Below are 21,199 nucleotides of genomic sequence, written 5' to 3'. Positions count from 1 at the left end.
TCTCTCTCCGTCTATCGGTGGTCGGTCTCCCTCTATTTCTCTCTCTCTATCTATCTGCCTTTCTGTTTGATTCAGCGGAAAGACTCTTTTTCCACGTAAAATGCAAATGCTGCGACAGATGTTTCTCTCGTTATAGTGGATCCACGGATCCATGGATCCAGACAGAGCCCATAGTACATATGTATTCCCGATTCTCTCCCTATATTCATCTTCCACTTGGGTTTCCCGTTTCCCGCCTACTGACGGGACTGCAGCTGCCTGCCCTGCTGCCTGATTGGGATTGTGCCGGTTTGGTGGTTGCTGCTGCTGCTGCTGCTACACATATTGATGTTGTCTTTTTGTCCGTCCGGTGGTGTGACCAACTGCATTTTTGTGGCTGTTGCTGTTACCAGGGCGGATAGGGGGGAATGGTGCACGGTGCATGGTGCTGGGGGTGAATGTGTGAATGGGTAAGGTTGAGGGCTTTTTTTTTTGTGTGTGGTGTTTATAAAATTAACAACAATCACCCTCTGCCCTCCCAGCCAGCCAGCCAGCCAGCCGGCTGTAAATGCAACCTAAGCTAATTTGTTTTCATTTGTGTGGTGTGTGCCCGCATCGCATCGCATCGCAGGAGAGGGGAACACTTAAAATAAACTAAAAGAAATAACCAGAAGGAAAAAAAAAGACACGATACGATACTCACCCGCAAAATGCGCCATTTGTTCTCATTTCACTATTTTCTTTTTGTTAGTTTGGTTTTTGCACCTTCCTTGGCGCCTGCCTCTCTGTTTCTGCTTCTTTTGCTGCTGTCAAACTGCATTCATCAAGTGTTTTGTTTTGTTCGATCTTCGTATGGGACGACTTGCACTTGAAGCTCAAAATAAATCGCATTTTCTTGCTAGCTTTGTTGCATTTCGTTTGCATACCCTGGGCACTTGTAGAGCGCAGGCGTTTATTTCATTCATTGGGGTATTTGTAACAAGGAAAAGGAAGTGAGCCTATAAATTATTTCTAAAACTTTGGCAAATATTTAAAAGAAAAAACAACAAAAAGTTTTTTGCACTTTAAGCTGCTGGAAATCGACCAAAATGCACTGATCAAATGCACAGCTAATATTTAGCAAGTTTTTATCTGGATTTATAATATTATCTACCTTAACAACAATACTCAAAATAATTTGATTATTATTACAGATCAAACGGGGGAACAGGGTAACTTCACCTCATTCTCTTCAATATTTTGCCCCTTAATCTAACTGATGGGCATTCAATAGTCTTAACACTCAACTAAAGAAATGTCTAATCTTTCTTCTTCATCGGATTGCTCCTCTGATTGTTTAAAGTTCATTTACGCTAGGCAATTGTTTTATTTTAGTGACTATTTTCAGCAAGGTTTAAGAGTCCGCAGAGCGATGGGCGATGGGCGGCACGTGAGCGAGCGAGCAAGCCTCCCCGTGAGTATTGGGAAAGAGAGTGAAATCTTTTGCCAATTAGTCAATGCCTAAATGGCGCATTAATCGATGCAATGTAACTTGTTTAGGCCTTGTTTTGTATGCAGGCCAAAAGACAAGACGGTTCTTTACACAGACAGAAAGTGAAACTTTTGGGGGTACGGGTATGATCGATTTTGGTGCTGCTGCTAATTAGGCGGCTGGCCTAACCAGCCCCAGCATTCCATTCCATTCTACACCTAATGGCAGCCAATGTATATTTGAATAAAAATAAAAAAATTTGTTTCCTAATTTCCCCTGCTTTCCATTTCGTTGAGCGGAATGAATCACTTGTTTCAGGGGATACCAGAAAATACCCTCGCTTGGAATGCAGCCTCAACCACATTTACATAGAGCAGGGCCAGAAGAGATCTCCAGTTGGGAATGAGTTGATAATTTTCTTCTTCTTCTGCTGCTGCTGCTGTTCGTGGGCGTTGTATCTTGCATTGTATCTTTCTGATAGGCATAGGCGTAGAAGAATTTATGAGCGCGACAACGACATGAATTTCATTTGGTTTGGTTTGGTTTGGTTTGAGTCTTTTCTTTTGTGTGTGTTCCGTTCCGAGAGTGTGCCATGTCCCATTTTCTTGCTTCTTTTCATTCTTTCTTTATTTCTTTATATCTCGTTTTTGTGTTGTTCTTTGATAATTTTACTTTGTTTTGCTTTGTTGCCCCCGAGACGAGACTTCATCTCTCTTTGTTTATAGAAATTTGTAACGTCTTTGGCTACGTCTTCTTGAGTTTCTGCGTTTCATCTCTGCGGGTTTTTCTTCTTTGCAGAAGGCCATGAAGTGGCGTTTTTTCTTCTTCTTCTTCTTCTGACCAACTTTCCTTTTCATTAACGTTTTTTCGTTTTTCGGTTCTCTACACGCTTCCTGAAGTCATCTTCCGCCCCAAGGGCCTGCTTCTACTCACTCCTGCCCTCAACAAGTCGGAAATATCATTTCCCATTTTCATAACAAAGATTTATGTGCATTTAATGGATGTGAAGAATTTATGCCATGGAGTGTACTCCTCTATTGGCACGCGCCTACGCCTACGTGGACGACAACCAAGAAGAAGACGCGACCCTTGGCCTCATAAAAATGCAACTTGATCTGTGTGCCACAGTGTTGCTGTTGGTGCTGCTGCGGCAGCAGCGGTTTATTGACTCAAGATTGACTCTTGCCATAGCCTGTGGCGGTTAACGGTTATGATTTTGGAAACATCTTTTCGATCGATTATGGGGGGAAAAGCATTGGCTGTTTAATAGACTAAAAATTAACTTGAAAAGTAACAGCTGTGTAGCAAGAAAAGTAGAAAGAGTCGACGATGATGTACCTGGTACTCATACAAACAACAGGTGGTAAAATCACTTAAAAAATTAAAGAAACAGCAATGGAAATGTTTTCTACAAAGAATTTACTTTTCGAGCAAAGTTTTTTCACTCATTTCAAAGATCGTTCCATATTCGTATATTTTTTTTTTTGGTTTTTTTATAGTTTCTCAGATTGCTGCAACCTTTATATGTAGTTTCCATATGCTTTGGCAACACCACCAATGGACAGGGCCTGACCTTTGCTTTTGATATTCCTATTTATAGCCAATAATATTTGGATGCTTTGCATTTTGTGGTTTTCCACACGAGAGAAACAGTTTTTGTGGACGGAACGTGATGTGAAAATTTATGCATGCAATGTGCCACACCGCCTCTCACAAAAAAACAAAGTCGCGGCACCCAAAAAAACAGTTTAATAGATTCACCCAAAATCCCCAAAATAAAAGCATTGCTGGAAGGCCTTGACTTAGTTTGTGGAGCGTGCTAAACGGATTTTTGTGGGCCACTGTTAGAAATTCAGCATGGAACAAATTTCTTACACTCGAAGAGCTTTTTTTTCGAGGATTTCTGATGGTTATTTTTTCTTCTGTGGAAGGGATGAAGACTCCCTCCCATTTGTAGGTTGGCAATTTTAAATCCATAAGGATCCTTGGGTAATCGTGAGGCAGGTGCAACTCTTTCCTTGTCATGGCCTTTAATGAAGTGTAGCACATTTTTCCAGAGCCTCTTTCCCCACTATTTCCCACTTTTTTTTTGGCCATAAGCTTTCGTTGTCGTCGATTGGCAGCGGTTAGCCGCAATTGACCCTAATTATGGGGCCGGTTGCTGCCGGCTTTTCGGCTCTTTGCGAAATCTGTCCAAACATACAACGAGCCAAAGACGAAAAAAAAAGATTGGCTCAATTCGCATAACTTCCCCCCAAACAAAACTGAGGAATGTGGAGTTGAAAATGTGCTTAGTAATTTATATTTTATTTCGGTTTTTTTCGATCTCCCTCTGCTTTACATCTTTCCTCCCCTCTCTGTCTCTCTCTATACCAAAAGTGAGAGTTTGTTTAACCGTTAGGAATCGTAGCTCTATCATTATCATTATGTCGTTAGATATTTTGTTGTAATTATTTTGTTATAGTTATAGCCCAATTATCAAGCTATATTTTTTGTTTCTTATCTAGAGAGCCCCTTTGGCCCTCTCGTACGATCCTTTGGGCCATTTCCAAGCTATTTTCTCTATCTTATCGCTGCCATATATATAGTCCCTGATAAGGAATGGCAAATCGAAAAAATTCCAACGTTTTGGCTCTTTTTTTCTCTTTTGTTTTTAGAGCCAAAAAATAATTGGTTATATCATCCATTCCATTCCTGTTATCTTCAGAGAGTAGAGAGTGGCTTGTGTCTAGTGGGAGGATTGAGAGATGGATGGGGAGCTTCTTCTGTGGGGCGCGGTCTACCTGCCTCTTCCTCTAAGGGGAAACCGATTTTCAAGCTCAAGGCCAAGGTTGCGGGTGCTGGCAGTAGTCGTGATTATCTACTTATTTGCTGATGAACTGAACTCATTTGCCCTGCTCTCCCTCCACCAGAGTCTCTACATGTGTGGCAGGCAGTCCCCATGAGACAATACAGCCGTGGAAACGACAGCAAAATGATAACCAAATTGTTGCTAAATTACACAGCGAAAAAAAAAAACAAAACGCAGAGAAAAAAAATAGAAGTCATTCGTTCATTTCTGTATGTGTGTGTGTGTTTTTATCGCACTTGAAAACAGTCGTCGCTATCAGGCGAACTGTAGGAACAAGTGCCTGGGGACTCGCACTATCATTACCATGAGAGAGTGCCTGCCAGCCCTGCCCTGAACCTGCGTTTGATAAGCGGCTCCCGACCATCATCAAAGGAAGGCACCCCGTTTCCCATCGAGACTTTGACCCTGAATAATTTATTAGCAATAAAAAAAAGAAGAAAAAAATAAACGAAAAAAAACTCGAGCAGCGTCGATTAATTTATTCAGACTTTTTGGTTAGTTTTCGCCGTTTGCTAATCTGAAATGTCTACAAAAAACAAACAAGTATCATAAATACAAAAAGTTGAAACTAATGCTCTCCAAATATTGCGATTATTCTATTCCTGGAAGGGGAATACGCATTCCTCTTAATACAAAATGTGTTTTCTATCTTAGAGCACTTCTCCAACCTCTCATTGCCGCTTTTTCTCTCTCTCGCCAATGTACTTATAAGAATTCCTTGTAGTCAGTCACCACACATTGCTGATATCGCTTTTTGTACGCCGCGTGACAACAAAATAAAATAATACAATTCTTTGAACATTTTTTAATTAGCACTCCATAAAAATACACACACAAATAAATGTTGATCACGCGCCACTGAGGGGTATAAAAAAACACACACAGATTTATTTGCATTTCATTAGAGTGTGATGTGATGATGGGGATTGATTCAATTATACCTAATAATTTATTTGCGTACGTTTTTTCCTGTTTTTTTCCAGACTTCCATTTCGCCAGTGCATCTTCCAGTGCAGCAACGCTTCCAGTAAACTGAATCAGAATCGTGCCAAAAACTGAAACTCCCAATCCAAAGCATTCCAAGAACAAGGGACATTTTGTTTGATTGTTCAACATTGTCCAGTCTGTCAAAAACTAGATCAGTATAAAATTCGAAAAATAACATAAGAAATTAAAAATAAATAAAATTTATATTGTTACGACACTGCAAATTTTCTGAGGAAAGTTCTTCCAGCAGGTGCTATACATATACAATTATATCGTGACCATATAATCCAACCTATCCATCAACATACGTCGTAGCTGATAAAAATGAATCTAAATCAGCATAGTGGGCCTGGACCGCCGGAGCTGAAGATGGATGTGGATCAGGTGGATTCAGCATCCACCGCTTCGCCCTTCAATTGGCCAAACCCGACCACAGCCTACAAGGCCAGCGTGCCACATGGAAATGTGGCATCTGCAAATGGAGATGCTACGGATGGGGAGGAGGCTAACGCCTCCCTAACGCCGCAGCAGCAACAGCAGCCGGGCGGAACTGGGAATGGTCTGCCGCCGGCACCTGTGACCCGTACCATATCGTCGGATCGTCTGGTCACTGGGATCTCCTGTCGGGCGCTGCGTACCGCCGTTTCAGCATTATATTCCGTTGATGATTTTGTCAAGGAGAAAATTGGCTCTGGATTTTTCTCGGAGGTGTACAAGGTGAGTGACAGTACTGAAGATGCATAGCTATAAATAGATACACACACACAGATACAAATACATTGGCTCGTCATGGCAATGTCTAGCGAGCTTTTGAAATTCATTGAGTGGCAGACGGAAAGAAGATGGGGGGTTTTGTTCCCACCATTTGAGCATCATAATATGTTTTGATGGCACTTTCATTTTCGCAACATTAACAACAATAACGGTAACAGCAATAGCAACAATAGCAGCAGCAGAAGCAACAAATGCGATTATTTACACAATTTTAATTAAACCCTAACAATTTTTCGTAATTACTCAATAGTTTTTTTTTTTTATTGCTGTGGGGCTCCTCGGGCTCATAATTATCAACGGAGAGCCTCCTCCAACGATCCCAAAACAAATTGCAAAACAATAGCCTCTGCGAGAGAGTTTTTGGGGGCTACCCCATAAAATATATTTCGTGCTCATGAAAAGCGCATTCGAAGTGCAGTGAAACCGTGTGTAAAAATTAATGGCGTTTAGTCTGGCGGCTCCACGAAAAAACTTACATACACAGATACATATAAGAGTGTAAGCCGCTCAGTTGGCAACGGTTGTTGGCCCCCCCAGAAAAAAAGGGGAGTAATGTTCGGAAAATTAATAAGTTGCAACTTGCAACACATATGCGGCCGCTGGTAAAGACTTTGACATTACGTTTATAATTAGTGGTTTTGGGTTTATTGGTATTCCGTGATTATGTAATAGCCAAGAGCTAAGCTACTCTGTGAGAGATTTTTTTATTTCAAGGTTGCACTTCGACCATTTATTGGTATTTTGTACTGGCATAAGAAAGATCAGCCTTCATTGCTAAGCTACGCTGTAAAAGGGCGGAAGAAAGCGAGAGGGAGAGACATGAAAGGTCACCATTTACGGCTAAGCTGCACTGTAAAAGAGAGGGAGAGTGAGAGAGTGATACAATTGTCATTATAAATGAAGATCTCTTTCTCTTCTGACTGAATTGTATTGAACTTTCTCACACACCTGAATGAATGAACGAATGAATGAATGTACCAATGAATGAATGAATTAAAATGATTGAAAAGAAAACGGTTTCACTTTCATTTTCTGAAGTTTTCAAGTGATATTTACCAGCCACATTTCTATACGATTATTATGTTATTTGTTTCGGTTATTTGTTTGACTTTTATAGCATCTAATTTCCTTCCCATCGTGCCCTTCCCCTTCCCCACGAAGGGCTTTTTGCAATTATTTTCTGTAGTTGTTTAATGAAAGCGCTTAAATGGAAATCTCTAGTCTGGCATTCATTTTGAACTGCAAAGAAAGGACTGCGCGCACTCGTATCTATTCATGAGTGCATATTCTAATGCCACAAATTGCATGGCGCATGGCGCGTATCTCATGGATACTCTTCCTGGGTCTCCCTGTCTCTCTGGCGGTGAATGACCGACCGACCGATGGGAGAACTCTGCCTGCCTGCCTGGCTGCCTGCTGGACGGACGGACTACCTGCTGATTTGCATAACTGCTCCGGTATTTTCGCTTCCCCGACATTTCCCTCGATGAAAGAATAAATTGTTGGGCCTCCGTGCATCTCAAAAGATAAACTCCAGGCCCAGGCCTGTTTATTTGCGTGTGAAGTGCGTTCGGATTCCATCCGACTCCAATCGATTGCATTTCCGCATTGTTATGCGCCGCAGCTGGCACACAATTAATGGATGGATCCAGAAGTAGCAGCAATAACATCAGATCGGAAGGGGATTGGGATTCATTTAAAACTTAATTGAATTGCCAATAAATTTGAATCTATATCTTCTCTAATGACACCACCAATTTGTGGGTTCAGATGCCGCCCGTCAAGTGCTGCTGCAACCCTATGGCTGCCACGCGTTTGCCCCCAATTTTCACCCCACAAAAAGATACAATATTTCGAAATGAAGAATCTCTCTTTTAGATTTATTTTTGGCCCTGGTCTGGGGATTGCTTCTCATTTCAATTACGTGTCAAGGCAGCAGCCAGCCAGCCGACAAAGATATCAGAATATCAAAGTGAAAGAGAGATCTCTGTGGAGGGGGGAGATCCCATATCCATTTTGATTAAAACTCTTTCACAATTTCCCCATCTATTGCGTGCAGCGTGCAGCAACAGCGGCTGTAACTGTAAGCGATGCGGTTCGCTTGAGTGGCAGTGGCACTGGCAGTGGCATTAGCGGATTTTAACCTCACATAGATGGGGGGTTAATCAGGCGGGAAAATCTTTTCTGATTCCTAAAGAAGTTCAAGAAATTAATTCAAGAATTGAAGAATTTATTTCCCCAAAGGAGTTAACACATCTGGAACTCAGTAGGAAAATATAGAAAAACTTTTATATATTTGCCTAAAATTGTATTTACGGAAATAAGCCATTGGCTTATTGAAAATTGGTGCAAATCAAAACAACGAATGTGCCCTAGTCGAACAGGAGGTGCTACATAAATTCTCCACAGCCTGGAGGGTCTTCAGATTGTAGGCCCCAAATGAGGTTAATCAGTCAGTGAAAAGATTTCCATTTCCATCCGAAAAGTGTAACAAAATTCATAATGAATTTTGGTGTGGTGGAATCATGTTGAATCAGGAAATCCCCAAGAGCCAACACACACACACACAGACAAGACATACATATATTTTGTGAAGACATAAATCAGGAAAAACTTGGTTTTCGTTTAATTTTGTTACTCTCTTTTTTGTTGTTGCTGTAGCTGTTAGTTAGTAAGTGGGCCAAAAGCAACGGTGAATGCATAACGCCGTGGTTATTGTAGGCCCCGGCATTCAAGCAGAATGAGAGTGGAGTGAAGTGGAGTGTGCCTGGGTGCGCTCAGTATTTATTTGATAACTACAGTAGACACAATGCACCTGTACCACCTATACACCTGTGCAACTGTACACCTCTACACCTCTGCATCTGCCTCTGCCGCTGAGAGACCAAGAGGAGCTTTAATTTGTGGCACTCCACCTTCTTTGTGTTTTTTTTTTTTTGTTATGTAAAATGATATGTATTTTGAGCCAGGAGGAGAACACCCGACCCCGACAGTGCCACTCCTCTTGAAAGTGTTGGCCCGCAATTGAACAATTGTTGGTGGGAGTGGGAGACGGGAGCCGGGAGTTGGGGGCAGAGAGAGGGTGTTGCCAGTGACCCAAGGCTGCGGGCTAGAGACCGTCTTTCCAGTGAAAGTTCTCGGTGAAATGGGGTTAGGTGATGGGCAATTAGATTAGGGCCAAGCCAAAATTGCACTCCCAAGTCAAAAGTCTGACTTTTGCATGTTCCAACACAGTTCCTCACTAAAGTGAATGTCTCTCTCTCTCTGTCTGTATGTCTGTCTGTTGCATCCTGTTGGCGGCAACCAGCTACAGTTTTGTGACCAAAAAGGCAACATTCGCCAAGCAAAGCAAAGCAATCCAATCCGATCCGATTCGATCCACTCCACCATCGATTGACAGTGAAATGGACTCTCGCGAATCGCGAATTGATGAAAGTAAACATTTAAGTAGAACTAAATAAGTTGGATAGTTGCTGCTGCAGACGGATGGAATTGGAATGGGAATGGGGATGGGGATGGAGATGGCTTGCAGTCAGTCTTTCCAGTTGTTGCCACAATTTCTTTTCTGTTTTCCATCGGAGTTTTGTATCGGTTTTGTTTTTGTTTTGTTCGCCTGGCAACCGTGTTGATGTTCACGCGAAATTGATTGCCATAAATTATGCAAAGTTGCATTCTCGTTGCCGTTTCTGTTGCTGCCTCAGAGTCAGCTTCAGCCTCAGCCTGGCCAGCCCGCCAGTCCGCCAGTCTGTTTGTCTGTCCCCCGCCCGACTGTTTGGTGGGGAATTGGTGCGCGGCGGTATTTAGAAATTGCAACAACTGCAACAGCCACAGCCTGTAGTGGGCATCTGCATTGGTCCGGCAGTGTTGGGTACGTTCGTTCGTTCGTTTATTTCTTCCGCCAGGCCCCTCATTTGTATACCCTTGCAAGAGGGTGTTGCAATATCCAGTCAGAGGCTCTATAGAGACCCTATAAAGTGTGTAGCTCTATAGAGCTAGTCTGCATCTAGGCAAAAATCGCTGATCGCTTATTTTAACAGATATTAAGCTGAAATGTTCTTTTTTTTATGCAAATTCTTGGATTGGAGTACTACATGGTATGAACCTTACTAATAACTTCACTATACCTAGTTCCTTTGTACTACTATATAATAAGGATTGCATAAAAAGGAAAAGTTCAAGCCTGAATCAGTCAAACGTTCCGCCACGCTAAGATACTCAGTTTTTATGCATTTATGTATCTATTAAAATCTATCCATTAGCCATTAACCATTATCCACTAACGGTGAAGTGTAAGAGACAGATAGATAGAGAAAGGTGCTGCGCTCTCTGCACCCACCTTTAGTTGCTAAGTCACACTGAGAGAAACAATTCGAGCCAGAGAGAGCAAGCGCTATGGCCATGGCCAGTACATTTTCAAGTAATTTACAATATACAAAAAAAAATTCATGTTATCCTATTGTATATTTCTCTTATAGATTTTAGTAGAGTATCCACTAGCCTTTATGCTTTTTTAGCCAATTTTTTCTTAAGCTTGTAGCTCACATTTTACATCTTCGATTTTGTGGCTGCTGCTGCTGCTTTGGCTGCTGTTGCCGTTGCTGCATTTCGCTAAACAATTTTTCAAACGATTTTGATCTTTTGTGGCTGTTGTGTTGCCTGTCTGTTGGTTGTTTGTAACTTTTTGTTTGGCTATGCAGGCAACAACGGGCAACGGGCAACAGCCAACATTCAGCTACAGTTACTTTTGATGTGCATGCAAATGTTTACACGAAACAACAGCATCCCAACCCATCCCATCGCACATTCATCTTTCTCTCTGAATGAGCGGCTGTGCCTCCTGTGGCAGGAGAGTGGCCCGGCCCCATCGTCTAACGAACTTTGATGCGCCCTAATTAATTCGCCAAAGATTTTTATGCTTACCTCTGATTAATAACTGTCCGATGAAAGAGCTGAAGAAATTGAAGAGCCATAAAAAGTTGGGGCCCCACAAAAGCCTAAATCGAAGCATAAGCCCTGTGCCGTAGGTAACAAATTTGAAAATTTACATAACAATGAATTGTCTTTCGCCGGACCGGAAAAAAAGTAAAAGTGCTTAACGCACTAATCAGGAAACACAATAAATAAACCACGAGTATTTCAATAACAAAAGCCCCCACATAAAAAAAAAAAATTAAACAAAACAAAACAATTTTTTGCAATCCTAAAAGAAAAGTCGCAAAAATACCAAAAACGCCAGCAAGGTTATGTAATGAAAATGGAAATGGGGGGGAAAAAATACAGCAAAATATTTACCGTAAGCATTTAACAATATCTTAACAAATATTTGATACCGTTTCAAGCATCCCCCATCCCCAGTCCGCAAAATGTTTATGGAGCTAATTAAGCTATAATATTTAACGATCTCTCTCCACTCCACGCCACTCCACTCGTATCCCATCCCACTTTGAATCGCCCACGGAGTACATTTCTGTGTTACTCTTTTTGGTAATGGCGCTGAGAACACGTTTCTGACAGTGGCTGCCTGCCACTGTGTTAGCCCGATTTGAATGTGATACATAATAAAATCATGTTAATGCGTTAATTGATTCGAGTCGGAGCTCGTAAATAAATTAATTAAAATTAATTTTGAAAATATCCATATGTAGGGGGTTATATTAGCATTTTCACGTACCTATCTCTAATTGTATCCTCTGTGAAGCTTTCTCTTCATGGGCAGACATCTCCCTCGGACTAAGGAACACTTTCCGCACCGCACCAAAAATGCTCTCTGAGTGTGTCTCTCAAAGCGCACTCTCTCTCGTCACACGTGTACTAGTACAGCAATTAAATAGGCGAATTACAAGAACAACAGCCCATCAAAGCAGCGGAGATCAAAGCACAAAAAAAAAGGGTCAACACAGCCAGCAAAGATCATACACTGAAAATAATTTAGTAGTCAATTTATGAAGAAAATGTAGGGGAGTAGGGGAATGAGGTTGTTTATTTAGTAGTACTTTTTAATTCAAATTAAATGCTTAAGGGCTTTTCCAGTCGGATGAGTAGATTGTGTGTTGGATTGAATCATTGGTTAAAAATAACAGACACCGCATTAAATGTAAGTAATGTCGCTGTGCATAATTTACTTGTAAAAATATTTTAATATAAAGAATTAATGGGTACAAAAATAGGGATATTATCTATCGTGCAAATCTACTCAATCCTTTTCCATCTCAAAAACTTATTTTGATCAATTTTTGATGCTCCATTTCCTATACTTATTTCGATATTTATATACAATTTTAAATAAATAAATACACAAAAAGTCTCGCCCACATTTGTCAAACACAAATTGGCATCAAAAGGCGGGCCAAATGTGTTCGCAATTAATCCAATTGAAGGCTCATTAGTTGAGAAAACATTAAATATTTTGAATCATTTGCGAGGCAGGGCATCAAATGTTGAACGCAAATGTTGGGTACATTCATCTTTATGGGCTCCACTTTTGTGTTCCACTTTAATCCCACCTTCGGGCGCGAAATGTCATGCAAAATATCGAGTGGGCCTGCTGAAAAATCGAATTCAATTAGTTGTAATATTTTATACAAAAATTTCCCTCTCATTCGATGCTGCTTTCGATGGATGGGTGGATGGATGGATGCATGCCTGACGCACATTAAATCTTTAAGCATTTGAACAAGATTTTTTGTTGCTGGTGCGGTTTTTATTTTTTGCATGCACTTCTGCCTTGTTTGTCGTTTGTGGCATTTTCACGCCGCGGCCATAAACAATTTGAAATTATAAATGCAAATATATACGTGTGCTCGTCCGGGGCTCTCCATAAAGTGCATGATAAATAATATACTTGGAATAAATGCCAGCTGGGCAGCAGGAACCATCCCCAGACGGGCGCCGCGCCGCGCCGCAGAAAACCAAAGACAAAACTCTGGAAAAATAAAAAGATGGCAAATCATAAATTCTAATAAGACGCGCCGCCCCAGAGGTATGCCCCAACACTGCCATGCCATATGTCATCCACAGCACCAGCAGTGAAAGCAGTGTTTTGGGGGCCCTAATGCGTCTAACGAGCTGCTTGCTGCATGTCTGTGGAGCCTCCCCGAGGCACCCGAGGCAAATGCCACAGGAGGGTGATGATTTTCATATTAGAGCTCATAAAACGGGACATTTGTGTGTGTCGGGAAGAATGCCAGCCGGGGGGGAATAGCAGAACTTCAATGCTGCTATATTTCCACTAACTAATGGATTACCTATAATGAAATGTACTAACTAATTGCAATCCAAATTCTTTTTTCCCCAGCAGTTTCTTGCATAATGCCAGCAATATTTAGTTCACAGCTAAAACAATACGATCTTCCCTTGAATTTAATAGGTAGAATTTTCCCATAGAAAATGGTTTAATTGATTTACACGAAATGTGTGTGAATTCTATTTGATTTTGTAATGTAGTTTGTACAGTAGTTTACGGTAGTTAATCAATGATTAATACAGAATTTTAAAGAATTTTAATACTACATATGTACCAGAACATCAGAAATCGGAGCAATCGGATCATTATAATAGCCACTATCTCGCCTCGCGTGCCCTGTCTCTCTCCCAGTGTGGCTAAGCAAGCAGTGGAGAATCAGTTTTCATCTCCGAGGAGCAGATTCTGTTCGATTCCTTTTTCTGTACAGCTCCTTCCTCTGACCTGTGCTAATAAAACCTACTCTTATGGACATCTTATCACCCACTCTCCCGCTGGTTCGTTATTTTCTATGATGTGTGTAGTTCAAAGAACCAAACCACACAACTCCATTAGATGGATAACAGATAGAGGGATGCCATGCCGCCAATCAGCAAGTCAAAATGCGCTAGGAATGCATTGCTCTCAGTGTGTGAGTGTGCACATATCTATGATGGCAGAACACTCTGCTTGTATGTGGGTTAAGCCAAAGATGCTGGAACAACCCACAGCCTCAGACTCAGCCTCAGACGCAGACTCTGCCTTCGACTCTGACTCCTGCCTGTGCCTCTGCCTCCCATATATCCAAGAGGCAGAAGGCGCAACGTGCAATTACTCCGCACAACTTGCGTGCAGAAATATTTTTGGATTCATTCACCTTTTGCGGCAAGCTCGAGTGGAGGAGGTAAAGATATACCAACGAGCAAGACCAGTCAGAAGATATTTTTATAGAGCTATGGGGGAACAGGAGAGTGAGAGGATGCTCTGAAGCCCCTTGGGACGTCCTTGTACTTTGTTTTGCTTTTAACTGTTGGCATAGATGGCATTCCATTGGACCATCATCTGGCTATGGCTACGACGATGATGATGATGATGATGAGGAGGATGTCGATGATGATGATGATGCACACCCACGTCTTGCCACGGATGGCGAGTGTGTATTTTTATTGATCGAAAGACGCCAGGCCCCCGCCAAGCGTCGCGTGCCGCAACAGAAGAGGGCACCCTCACAGCACACAGGGTATTATAATTGTGTAAAGAAGTTTGTAACGCATAGAATAAACTATCTATGAATTTGGGATCAGCAAAATAAACACATATGTGCAATATTCCCTCAAAGGATAAATTCCCTCAGATAAATTCCGTCAAAAGGTGATGACAATATAATTATATGTAGACCTGCAAGAGTATGTAAAGCCTGGGCACCTGAATGCTTATGAAATTTTGAATGTGTGCCAAATATTTCACGTTGATATTCTTCAACTTATGTGTGTCTATGAGTCAAAAATGTAATAAATACTTGAGCATACACAGAGGCAGAACCGCAGGGGACTGCATCCGTTGAAACCTACAAATATATGCACATACAAACATTTATATTATAAATACATATTTGTAGACATAGGTGTATGTTTTTTGTTTGTTCGTTTTGCTCAATTTTAGCGGCAATTCGTCTCGTAATATTTTCTGTTTCTGTGTCTTGTTTTTTTTTCTCTCAGTTTTCTGTTTCATTTCACGCTGCTTGGCGTTGCCTTAATTTGTGGGGACTCGCTTCGAAACGATCTCTGAATATTTCCTAAATATATGCATAAATATTTCCTATTTTGCAAGATCTCTTGAAGGGTGGTGGATGATGATTCAGTTTTTCGGGTATACGAGTATTCTGGGCATTTCCTTTGCTCACATAGTTGTGTTCGTTTTGGGCCATAAAATAGCTGAAAACAGAAAGGGTTTTGTTGGCCACAAAGCAGAATATGTGTGACCTTGCCATCAGTTTTGTTGGGTTTTCCGTTGTCACATTTGCGCAACAATTACAAAATTGTTCAGATTGAAATGTTTGCAAGACAAAACTCCCACATAATTCACATGGCGTGTCACGAGACGGCGCAGGCTGGGGCATGCCAACAAATAAATAACCAGAAAACCCAACAGCCAGCAAACAAATGCGGGTCCAAACGAATGGCTGAAAAAATTCATAGAAAGGCCAGATCCAGCGATGGATATATCTGGCTTCTCGGGAATGAAATCGAAGCTACTACACTCGGACAAAAAAAAAGCCCTGAAATTTAAAAATTTACACTGAGATTTAAAGATTGGCTACGAGTGTGAAAATTGTAAAAAGAAAATATTTTCACTTATTATTTTACATTAATTTTAAAAGGTAAATTCTATTTAATTTAACTACTTTTAAAATTTAAAAATCGAGTATTTAATTTCTGCCTACTATGCCATTTTTCGCTGAGTGTAGAAGTTGATTTTTCCTCATGATTTATGTTGGACCATGGATCAGCTCTTACTTCCAGCCGTCGATGCTCCTTTTGCTATTGGATTGTCCATTTTGGCGGCTAGGCTGCTGGGCTGCTAGGCTGCTAGGCTGCAATTCATTAGCCAAATGGCCATATAAATCTGCCCATGACTAGCCACAAGAGAGCCAGGGGCCCTGGAGCTGCAGTCGTCTTTTGGCTAAAACTACTTAAATTAACTTTTGCAATTCGCGTGTCAATGATGACAGGCAAACGGCAAGAGGCAGTCACTAAGCTGGGCAGAGGGGGAGGGGTCGGGTCTCTCTCTAAGATACATAGATAGACCCAAACGAAACGAAACGAACCTTCGGCCCGCTCCTATCCTATCCGCCCTGTCCAATCGAGCGTGTCCACTCCACTCTACTACAGAGCTCCCTTCTCTGGGTTCTCTTTCTTAGCAATATTAGCACGACATGATAAATATTTCAATGCCAAGAGCAAAGCTATTAAACTAAGAACCCAACGTCCACGTCCATGTCCATGTCCAAGCTAAGCTGAAAGCCGTGCCCTGGTCTGGTCTGCAAATGAGTTGGTTCCTGTGGCCCCTAGTGCGACTCTATTTATTGTCTTTACCTTATGCCCAGAACCCAGGCCAGAACCCGCCTACTTTTTTTCCTTTTTGCTGGGCCAAGCCCTCAAACATACATACATATATTTCGCCAACTGTTGGCCAACTGCATTTTGCCCAGACATTGCTCTGTATTGGAGTGTTTTTTGTTGTTGTTCTTGTTCTTGTTGTTGTTGTTTTGTGTTTGAGTCAACCCTGTTTAATTAAAATTTCCTTTTTATGGGCTGCTTCTGCCCCCAAACCCCAAAAAAACTTTTGCTCTTTCTATTCAGCTTTTTGAGCATAGACTTGAGGGCGGGGCAGGGCTCGGGCTCGGGCTCTGGACGCTTAATTAAAAAGTGAAACTGTAATTTAAAACGCTGCCAAAGGACTCTGGTAATATGAACTTTAAAGCCCATTCCAAGCCACGGCTAAGGGTTGGCTCTAGCAGACGATAAAACTCTTAAGCATTAGCCTAATGGCCGGGAGTTTATGGGGTCCGACACGATTGGACAGCACTGGGCACTGCACATCCTATGATGTGCATTAATTAAAGCAAACTTTCCCTCGCGAAAATTCATTAACTTTCCCAGGCGCCCTACAAACCCAATGCACTGACAGTCTCAGACAGCTTGGTCGAGTCGCGGGAGGGGGGCAGCCCAAAAGGGAGAGTCAAAGTGAAAATGCAGCCACCAGACAAGCAGCTAGCTCCCTTTTTTGGAGATTTTCCTATCGCATTTCGAGGGGAAAAATTGCCGCAGCCAACAGCTGCAGCAGCCGCAGCCGCAGCCGCAGCAACAGCAGCACTCGCATTGGCAGGCATGGTCATGGTCAGGGCACTTTAAGAGTCCCAATTTTGATTTTTATTTATTTGCCAAGAGAGATAAAAAATAAAATCGTTCGTTAAGACCAAATGTTTGGCCAGCCTCAGCCCCAGCCCCAGCACCAACCACAGCTTTGAGTTTCAGTTTCAGTTCCAGTTGGGGGCTATACTTGGTGGAGTGTGAGCGAACACAATGAGCAATTCAAATATAATCATCATAAATCACGATTTAGTTTCGCTTTTTAGCTTTGTTTTTCGTGGATGGGAAAAGGGGGTAGGGGGTACATGGACGTGGGTGCCAGACGTCGACGACCCCATCTTACATATCTGATTGTCTCTGAAAGTTGGTCAACATATCTATGCACATGCCGCAGATTGTGGCAGCTAGAGAGCTGCATTCCCACACCATTAACCCTTACTAGCGTTCAAGTTCAAAATGAATGTGGAGGCACCGAGACACGTGGGAGTACGAGGCTCACTACTAACCCTTTACTACTAAGACACTCTGCGAGAGAGTAAGTGTCTCCCTGGGATAAAGCCAGCAATGAAAAGAGTTACGGAAGAGAGCTCTCGTAAGTTCCAGACTTGAAAACTCTTCATTTAATATGTACTGCTAAGGTTCTCTGTGATAGAGAGAAAGATAGAGGATAGGATAGAGCTAGGCGGTGAAGAGAGAAAAGAGAGCGTTCTCTGGTGTGGTGTCTTCTAGTAAAACTTGACCATCCACTGCTAAGCTACTCTGTAAGAGAGAGTGAGAGAGTGTTTTCTGCTGTCATAATGATCCAAGCGCCTTGTCTATTGTTGTTGATGGGAAATATATCTACTCTATGGGACCGGAAACTCTTCCTTTTGGCTGTTACATACCTCACCACGCATTTAATATGCCCCTTTTACTCTGTTGCAGGCAACATTGTTGCAAGCAGATGTCTCTGCTCCACCGACAGAAAGAGCAGCGTTAAATTGTAATTAACTTAATCCCCTTAACTCGTCTTCTGGTTCCTCATTCCTCCATCAGGTGCTCCCCTCTTGAGGGTCTCTTCTTTATCGAATTGTGGCATTCAGGTTATGCCAAGCTATATATATTATATAGACGTTGTGGCCCGCTTCCATTAACACTCGATAAACAAGAAATTAGCTTATCTTTTCCGTGTGCCAACCAACAAACAAAGAAAATAAACACAACAATTAAGCCCAAAAGGAAAACAATGCCAGCGAAAGATATTTCAATTAAATATTTTGCAAATTTCGCAATTGGGCCACGTGAGCCACGTTAAGTCACCCAAAAAATGCAATTATGAAGGGTTCTCTGGGCTTTTGGGCTCATGGGCGGCTTGGTTTGATTGCTAAGTAAGTCAATTATACTCGTACCATATTTTTGGTCTTCGAACATCTGGTTCTCTCTACAATACAAGTGCAAACACAATGGGAATCCATGGATTGCAGGCACACACAATGCAAACACCACACACACAAACACAAGGGGGAATCGGAATCGGTACACAAAAGCCCCTCTAACCAGCGATTGCCCTAGACCGCCGCTGCTGTATTCCTGCATAAAGCTGCCTTTGTGTGTACTACGTACATCCACTCTCTGTTTTTCTTCTGTCCCCATTCCAGGAGTATTACAAACGATCTCCGCACCAATACCATGTGTCACTGAACCCTCTCGAGGGGCAGCGCGGCCTTTTGTGTGTGAAAGAAAGCGCACCCTGGGATGATTTCCACTGAAAAAAGTCAAAGTCTATATATCCCAGCCAGAACTGTGTGTTTTCTATTTATTTGAAAAACTGTCCAAAAAACAGACTAAATTTCTTGGAAGAATCGCTTGATAATATCGCCACAGAGACACGACCCGACAATCGATCCGATCGACTGTCGCTGGATCGTAATTAATTATGGATACGATACGGAGCTGGAGTTGGAGACGGAGCCCAAGCTATCCATCAACTAAATGTAAATAAAAATCGCTTGGTTTTCTACAAATTACTTCAACTAAATGGTTACCCTTCGAAGCGGTCAAGCGTTACCCCAAAGGGGAATGTCAGGGAGACACAAAAACGAATATTGGAAATTTTTTATGAATTTTTTGTTGTTATTGAACTGCGCGCTCGAAGCGTACTGTTCACGGTCAGTTTAGTTTTGGCTCGCGGCAAGAAAACAAACAAGCGATGGATGAAAAAAATATCACTGGAGCCGCAAGCGGCAAAAGGAAACTTTGGCGGGGCCTTAAATTGGCGTGACAATTGTTCATTCCAAGCGTTTCCAAGTTCGTTTTCTATTTTGTATGAGATCGTAGCTTAAATATCTTTCCATCGATCGTACACACAGAGAAAATTCACTGAAATTTTAATATTTAAACTTAGATTAAAAAATGTCTATTAAAAGATTTTCTGCGAGAGTGGAAATTGTAATAGGAAAGTCTTTTACTTGATTTATAATAACATGTAATACTTTAATTAAATTTCCTACAATATTAAATATATATATAGTAAAGTTTGTTCTTAAATATGAACGGTTTTTAATACGTTTACAATTAAATCAGCGTGAATTCGATTTAATTTCAAGTTTTCTTAATTTCTATTTTGTTTTTATTTAAAACCCGAATTTTTTTATTTAAATATTGGTGTGTTATATTATGCTTTAACATTTTTCTCTGAGTGCATATATCTCCCGATTTTTCCTTTTTGTTTCAGCAGCCTTAGAGTCCCATCAAAAAGTATAGGCATCCGCCAAACAGCTGTCACAACTCAATGGTTTGAATGTCACGCGGGCACCCCTTAATGGCAAAACAATTTTAAAGACGAAAAAAAAAACATTTATGGGAAATTTCTCTTACTCAGAAAGTGCTCCCTTTCGAAAGGCCTAAGGCGTTGGCTTGTAATTAAAACTATCCCTGAAAAAAAACCCTCAAAAAGCCTGCGATCTATTGAAGTTACTCAAGTGTTTGCTTGTCGAATGTGTGTGTGTGTTTTTTTTTTCGGTTTGGGTGTTCTATTTAGCTGATTGTTTGTCTATATTTATTGCCGATATCTGCGTCATGCCACCCAGCTGAGACAGCAGCAGATACTCGTACACAAATATGCAAATAAACACACAGAAAATACGAATTATTCATACACTGCAGGCGGCAGTAAAATGATATCTATAGAGCGCACGCACGCACGTCCCACGCACATCGATTATCTTATTTTTCCATCAATCTTTCAGACAATGAAAAAAGGGATACTCTTAAAGAAAATAATAAATAAATTATGTGAGAGAAAATGTTTATAGAACTCTGAAGATTATTATACCACGCATAACAGAACCCTTTTTCTCGTATATTCTTTTGTTGATACCCGTTTCCCGTTTTAAAAGCAGCGATCTAATTAAATTTAAATTTCCGCCAAATGGTTTTGATAGTCGTAATAGGGGTCAGGGCAGGGCAGGGGCAGTGCAGTGCACCACTGCCACCCAAGACTGGCAGACCGGACCCATTCGCTTGGGTCTTTGTCTCTGGGTTGATGGTGATGCCTCTGTCTTGATATCACTTACGAGCAGAGCCGGACCAGTGCTTCCCCATCCTATCCCTTTTCCCGCATTTGTATCTGTATCTAGTTTGGTGGCAGCCTCTCTTTTAATTAGCAGCAGCAGCAAAACAACAGAGAGAAGGGGGCACTTCTATGGGCTCCACTTGCAAATCGAGTGGCATGCAACCTTCTTGCGCTTCTGCGCTTCCCTTCGAGATAAGCTGCACATTTGGGCAGGCAATGGAAAATGGAAATGGCACAACCAGACAGTTGCATTCAACGGAAGCAGCAGCTGTATAGCTATCGTTGCCACTGCTGCCACTGCCACTGCTTGCTGCTACTGCTGCTGCAGCTAAAGAGATAAACAATGACAAGTTGCACTCGACGCTGTGGCTGGGTGCATAATCAAATTCCACTCGAAACAAAACAGGAATCGAAGCAGGAACCTGGTCCCCACACCACACCACACCACACCCATGGGAGTCACAGGATCAGCCAGGCATCAAATGCCACAATG

General features: G+C 41.7%; 1 protein-coding gene across 2 annotated transcripts in view; it reads left to right on the top strand.

Moving 5' to 3' along the window:
• LOC111066396 overlaps positions 1 to 21,199 on the top strand; it is a 53,757-nt gene that overhangs the window by 1,648 nt on the left and 30,910 nt on the right. For both annotated transcript variants that reach the window (XM_022354964.2, XM_022354968.2), the window contains exons 2-3: positions 5,285 to 5,538; positions 5,604 to 6,005. In XM_022354964.2, coding sequence (XP_022210656.2) covers positions 5,613 to 6,005 — 393 coding nt within the window. In that variant the 5' untranslated portion in view covers positions 5,285 to 5,538; positions 5,604 to 5,612. The remainder of the gene's footprint in view (positions 1 to 5,284; positions 5,539 to 5,603; positions 6,006 to 21,199) is intronic.

This window comes from Drosophila obscura, unplaced genomic scaffold (genome assembly GCF_018151105.1).
Source record: "Drosophila obscura isolate BZ-5 IFL unplaced genomic scaffold, ASM1815110v1 contig_150, whole genome shotgun sequence".
NCBI classification, from domain to species: Eukaryota; Metazoa; Arthropoda; class Insecta; order Diptera; family Drosophilidae; genus Drosophila; species Drosophila obscura.
The sequence above is the reverse complement of the archived record's forward strand: the minus strand, read 5'-3'. Positions and strand labels throughout refer to the sequence as shown.